The sequence below is a fragment of the Carassius auratus genome, chromosome 30, assembly GCF_003368295.1.
Source record: "Carassius auratus strain Wakin chromosome 30, ASM336829v1, whole genome shotgun sequence".
NCBI classification, from domain to species: Eukaryota; Metazoa; Chordata; class Actinopteri; order Cypriniformes; family Cyprinidae; genus Carassius; species Carassius auratus.
Genome location: NC_039272.1, coordinates 26436668 through 26443321, shown reverse-complemented (window position 1 = coordinate 26443321; position 6654 = coordinate 26436668). Strand labels below are relative to the sequence as shown.

Below are 6654 nucleotides of genomic sequence, written 5' to 3'. Positions count from 1 at the left end.
ACCGTTCTGATTCTGAAATCTGATGGGATGAACAGTGTTCCAAGGCTTTGTAAAACAACCTTAATAAGCTTAAAAAAGTAGCCTCATTGGTGCTTCTGAGCCCATACTTCCCAGACAGGGTGGCATGACTACCTTCTTTCAGAAGATTCCTCTCAGAGTTATATCAAAAAATGTATTTGATCTTTCAAGCTGTTTAATGCCACTCAGCGGGTGTTATAGTGCATTAGTCCAAAATAAGTGAAATAAAAAGTGCCTATCTTTAATACAAAGTATCTCACACGTCTCCAGGGGGGTGAACAAAGTCCTCTTGTAGTGAATAGATGCATTTTTGTAAGAAAAATAATATGTAAACATGTTTAAAATGTAATAATTAATTTAGTGTAACTTGTGCTCACTGTTGTACAAGGAAACAGCTCTGGGCAGATGACATATGGAGGTCCGCTTTGTGCATGCGCCGCTCATAAGTGACGAACATGGAAGCAAAGGTGAAAGATCAAAACTAAACAACGGTCACTAATTAGAAGTACAAAATGAGGATTTGTGAAGAAGAAAGTCTGAGGATTTCGATATAATCCAAGAGGAGACTGGTTTTCTTTGCTAAAGTAAGGAAACTTTGCTTCCTTTGTTCCTGTTAACAAACGTTGGTTTTCACGAGACTCACCGGCGCAGGCGCAATGATGACCTCATACTTCATCACCCCGGATCTGTTTACATGTACAACTGTTGGTGCAAGCTACATTAATGTTTTTGAATATGGATATTTGTCTTAGAAAAATGCATTGATACACTACAGGAGGTCTTGTTCATCTTCTGGAGCCATGTGAGACACTTTTTTTATGGATGGTAGGGGCTGCACGATTAATCGAACAATTAATTGCAATTGTCATGCAAATTTTTGCAATAAAGCTGGTTCTGTGATTAACAGTAAATCTCCATCACCTGCTTTCAGGTGGAGCAGCATTTACTACACAGAGCTGTAGTTCTCTGACAAGCTATGCAAAATCGCATTGATAATCACAGACGATATAATCATACGATTATGAAATTGACAAAATCGTTCGTGATAATGACAGCTGTTCGCGCATCTTCTCAGTGAACTATGGCTCTGTGTAATAATGCTGCTCCATCTGAGAGCAAGTGAAAATACCACATTTAATAACAATTTTACTCCAAACTCACTTCATAACAAGAGTCGACTGTGTTTGAAATAAATCCGTTTCTGTGAGATGATGTGGCTTCTTAAACAGAATAATTAAGGCACACAATATTCCACTGTATATGTGATAATGTGATAATGGCGATTAGAATTTAAAGATATACTTTATTATGATGAAAATTATAATAATAAGGAACTCAGATAAACCATATACTGCCATAGTCGTGTGTTTATTAGTCATGTTGAATCAATGAAAGCAGTTAAATCTTCTGTTTATTCAGCTGCGGCTATAGGAATTTCCTGGATTTCTTCTTCGGGGATTTTTGGATTTTCAGCGCGAGAGCGCCCTCTGGCCTTCGGATGGAGGTTTACTACTGATCACAGAACTGTGCTTCACTGAAAGACATGTATGACAATCTCAGCTTCTGCCTAATCAAGATTTATTGCCTTTGCGATTAAATTTGTATTAATTGTGCAGCCCCAATGGATGGGCACTTTTTATTTAACTTATTTTGGACTGATGCACTGCAACACCCGCTTAGTGCCACTAAGGAGTTTGAAAGATCACAGACAATTTGACAAAACTTAGACTGGATTCGACTGAAAGACGAAAGTCATATACATCTAGGATGACTTGGGGGTGAGTAATTTATGGGCTAATTTTTATTTTGGGGTGAACTAACCCTTTAAGTTTTTCAATAAACAGTTAACACAAAAACTGGTCTAAATGATAAGTCCTCAAGTTCAAAACAGTGACTTAATATTTCAATACCAGTGGTTATTGTTAGGTTACTACCCTGTTTGTTTGAGGATCACAGGTAAGGTTCAGTTTATTTCACCCACAGATCATTTAGCTTCATACGACCTCAATATACCATCAGAGCCACAGATATTAGGTGCCTTTCAAATTATTTGCCTTTCAAAGTGATGGTAGCCATTGACTTTAGGAATTTTTATGAATCACCATTTTATATTTTGATTTTATTAACATTTTATTTCATTTTATAAATCACCAACCACAGTTTCACCTAAAAACCTTCTTTAAAGAAGAAAAAGTCATCTACATCTTGGATGGCCAGAAGATGAGTGAATAAACAGTCAATTTTCCTTTTTAGGTGAACTATCCTTTTAACAGTTCACTGGAGGGGAAAATATTTGGTTTCTTACCCAAAACTACTGCATGACTAATATATTTATATAACTTTTTTTGGTACTTTTGTGTCCATTTTAAGCTTGAACGCTTCAGTGCCTTATCATTGTAACTGGATATAAAGCTCTCCCTATTGTGCTCTATGGAAGTTTTTTTCTATGGAAGTTCTATGAGTTTTGTGTTAAAAAATATATTTTCATTTTTGCATGAACTATCCCTTTGAGAGCAAATGTCCAATCTTTTTTAATATAAGCCTCATGGTCTTCCAAAACTTAGCAGCAGTGATAAGACCCTCTCTAAATTAGTGATATGTGTCTGTGTGTGGGAAGCAATGTGATCTCCTTTACCTTGCCACGTGTGGTGGAACACAGTAGGGCAGTGTTCCGATTGGAGAAGCCACAGTCAAAGCCTTTTCTGTGCAGTATCAGAGCAGCTTGCTCGGATGGACCTCCCCCTTCCTCCTGTGAGAGAAGCGAGACAGAGCCTCAGGCCCCATAAACACAACACTGTTTCTTCTCCACACGCACACACTGGGCCAATTATGGAGCACTGCCTTTCACTCATCAGCTGCAGCTCAGCACCAAAGTGAGAGTGAGTCTCTCCCATCCCAACACCATGGAAAGAGCTTCTCCTCAAGATTTCACAAAACAAAGGAACTTAAAGCAATCCTGTTGGTTTGAAATAACTTGAGCTTTACTGATGGCATGGGAAAATAATTTTGATGTATCCATAGGTTTGTAAAATCTGAAAAAGTTTGCATTTACAGTAATGCACTTACAATGGATTGATGGGGCAAGGCGTTCTTTTGGTAAAAAGAAGAAATACATTTTCACTTATTTCTAATGAAGCGCACTCAGATCTTCCGTACAGAAATGAGCTGTAGTTGTGCAAACCTGGACTTCCCTTGTACAGAGAGTTGTATAGTAGCAGTTGTATAGAGAATAGTGTGTCAATTATGTAATTTGGCTGGAGTTTCTGGTATCCTTGTACGTATCGCATCACAGCTACAGCATTTACGAACTTATCATGCTCATAAATATAGTTCAAATACTGGATCTGAAATACTGGATTAAAACTAGTGATTCATTCTTTACCAATCCACCACACCAAAATTAAACGTTTCATTTAGCAGAAAACAGAAAAAAATATATACTTCAAAATATAAAAAAATCAAATTGAGTTACAAATGTAAAATGTAAATTACAAATAAGGTAGTTTACATCTAAACTTTTTAATGATATATTAAAGAGCCAGTAAGATGAAAATTCTAAGCTTCCTATCACTGTTTATAAGTCCTGTACAATAGGTTTAAATCCATCCAAGGTTAAAAAACATTGTCATTTTGTCAAAATATCATTTTAAAATTACCTCAATTCTCAGAGATCCCCAAACGGTTCGTGCGAAGCTGTTCAAAAGATTCAGTTTCCTTAAACCCCACCTTTCGGTAGCATACTGTGTTCTGATTGGTCAACTAACATAGTCAGTTTTGATTGGTTGTTCCGCACACACCTCCACGGTAAACTATGCGTTAGCATCTGTTTGGGGTGAATTATGTCTTATTCCTCACATCGCGAAGCAAACAGTAAAATAAAAAACTTGAACAGTCTCGCTGCTTTTTCTTCTGTGTGGGTGTATTCAAGCCTCGCGCTTCAGTTTGAATCTGAATAGCGCGTTCAGCGTGGGGGCGTGGTCACATTAGATATGATGAAGGGAGACGTGAAAAACGGACATCGCGTTGTTTTCATATGGATTACTTTATCACAGAATATACAGTCAGGTCCATAAATATTGGGACATCGACACAATTCTAATCTTTTTGGCTCTATACACCACCACAATGGATTTGAAATGAAACGAACAAGTTCTGCTTTAACTGCAGACTTTCAGCTTTAATTTGAGGGTATTTACATCCAAATCAGGTGAACGGTGTAGGAATTACAACAGTTTGTATATGTACATCCCACTTTTTAAGGGACCAAAAGTAATGGGACAGATTAACAATCATAAATCAAACTTTCATTTTTTAATACTTGGTTGCAAATCCTTTGCAGTCAATTACAGCCTGAAGTCTGGAGATCAATTAGACATCAGCGTACGCTGGGTTTCATCCCTGGTGATGCTTTCCCAGGCCTCTACTGCAACTGTCTTCAGTTCCTGCTTGTTCTTGGGGCATTTTCCCTTCAGTTTTGTCTTCAGCAAGTGAAATGCATGCTCAATCGGATTTAGGTCAGGTGATTGACTTGGCCATTGCATAACATTCCACTTCTTTCCCTTAAAAATCTCTTTGGTTGCTTTCCAAACACCAAACTACCCGGAAGACCATGGAAAACAACTGTGGTGGATGATCGAAGAATTCTTTCCCTGGTGAAGAAACCCTTCACAACAGTTGGCCAGATCAAGAACACTCTCCAAGAGGTAGGTGTATGTGTGTGTCAAAGTCAACAATCAAGAGAAGACTTCACCAGAGTGAATACAGAGGGTTCACCACAAGATGTAAACCATTGGTGAGCCTCTAAAACAGGAAGGCCAGATTAGAGTTTGCCAAACAACATCTAAATAAGCCTTCACAGTTCTGGAACAACATCCTATGGACAGATGAGACACAGATCAACTTGTACCAGAGTGATGGAAAGAGAAGAGCATGGAGAAGGAAAGGAAGTGCTCATGATCCAAAGCATACCACCTCATCAGTGAAGCATGGTGGTGGTAGTGTCATGGCGTGGGCATGTATGGCTGCCAATGGAACTGGTTATCTTGTATTTATTGATGATGTGGCTGCTGACAAAAGCATTAGGATGAATTCTGAAGTGTTTCGGGCAATATTATCTGCTCATATTCAGCCAAATGCTTCAGAAATCATTGGTCAGCGCTTCACAGTGCAGATGGACAATGACCCGAAGCATACTGCGAATGCAACCAAAGAGATTTTTAAGGGAAAGAAGTGGAATGTTATGCAATGGCCAAGTCAATCACCTGACCTAAATCCGATTGAGCATGGATTTCACTTGCTGAAGACAAAACTGAAGGGAAAATGCCCCAAGAACAAGCAGGAACTGAAGACAGTTGCAGTAGAGGCCTGGGAAAGCATCACCAGGGATGAAACCCAGCGTACGCTGATGTCTAATTGATCTCCAGACTTCAGGCTGTAATTGACTGCAAAGGATTTGCAAACAAGTATTAAAAAATGAAAGTTTGATTTTTGATTGTTAATCTGTCCCATTACTTTTGGTCCCTTAAAAAGTGGGATGTACATATACAAACTGTTGTAATTCCTACACCGTTCACTTGATTTAGATGTAAATACCCTTAAATTAAAGCTGAAAGTCTGCAGTTAAAGCACATCTTGTTCGTTTCATTTCAAATCCATTGTGGTGGTGTATAGAGCCAAAAAGATTAGAATTGTGTCAATGTCCCAATATTTATGGACCTGACTGTATGTTAGCAGCACTTGTTACACTTCATTTTAATGACGTGTTTGTAAATGAAGATCAGCGCAGATAAAGGCTGCAGACAGCACACATAATGATAAGACGCTCGGGAGAAAACAAACACATAACTTCATAATCATACTTCGCGTTATGATTCGGAGATGCTTGTTGGTCTAAATAAAGTTGGTAATGAACCCTCTTTTATGGCCAAACGCTTTTCTAATCTCGGTGAGTACAGCAGGATTTTCAAAGTAGTCATCAGTGAAATGTTGAGAACACAACAAAAGGGATTTGTTGTACTGCTCTGGTATTGTGGTGAAAATGAATTTTAGTCATTGGTTCTTCTGATCTTCATTCTTTGGCAGTGAAAATAAAACAAACTTGCCTTTATAATTAAAAACACACTTTCTCCTCCACATGATGCTATCACACCAACCAGAGCGTCTGTGTGGGGGGTGGGGCAGGTCAGAGTTAAGACGGTAGGCGGAGATTATTATGCAAAGTGTTCCTAGTGACGTACATAGAGATGGGCAAAAGATTTGAAATCTATAACGACTCGTTTCAGCGATTCAGAGTCGACTCCTTACTTTAGAAGCCAATAACTTTATAAATCGTGTACTTTTTGGTTTAATTGCTTTGCACATTGTTTACACTGATGGACAGCTACATCATACACTGTAATACAGGTAATTTTTGATTTCCCATCTGTGTGGCTCTTTAATTATGTTTTTACTCTAATTTGTTGTTGAAATACAAATATTTTAAATAATCGAATAGAAGCTTGTTTTCATGAAAGATTTATATTGAATTAGATAGAAATAAGCAGGCTAAGTAATAATATAAAGAATATGCAATATAGTGCATATAATAGGCCCCAAGCAAAATGCTGAGGTTAATGTAATGTTATGTGACATTGTTTA

At 38.0% G+C, this 6654-nt stretch overlaps 1 protein-coding gene across 1 annotated transcript in view; it reads right to left on the bottom strand.

Moving 5' to 3' along the window:
• LOC113049817 (alpha-mannosidase 2-like) overlaps positions 1-6654 on the bottom strand; it is a 50904-nt gene that overhangs the window by 2382 nt on the left and 41868 nt on the right. Inside the window, exon 21 of the mRNA XM_026212468.1 lies at positions 2654-2767. Coding sequence (XP_026068253.1) covers positions 2654-2767 — 114 coding nt within the window. The remainder of the gene's footprint in view (positions 1-2653; positions 2768-6654) is intronic.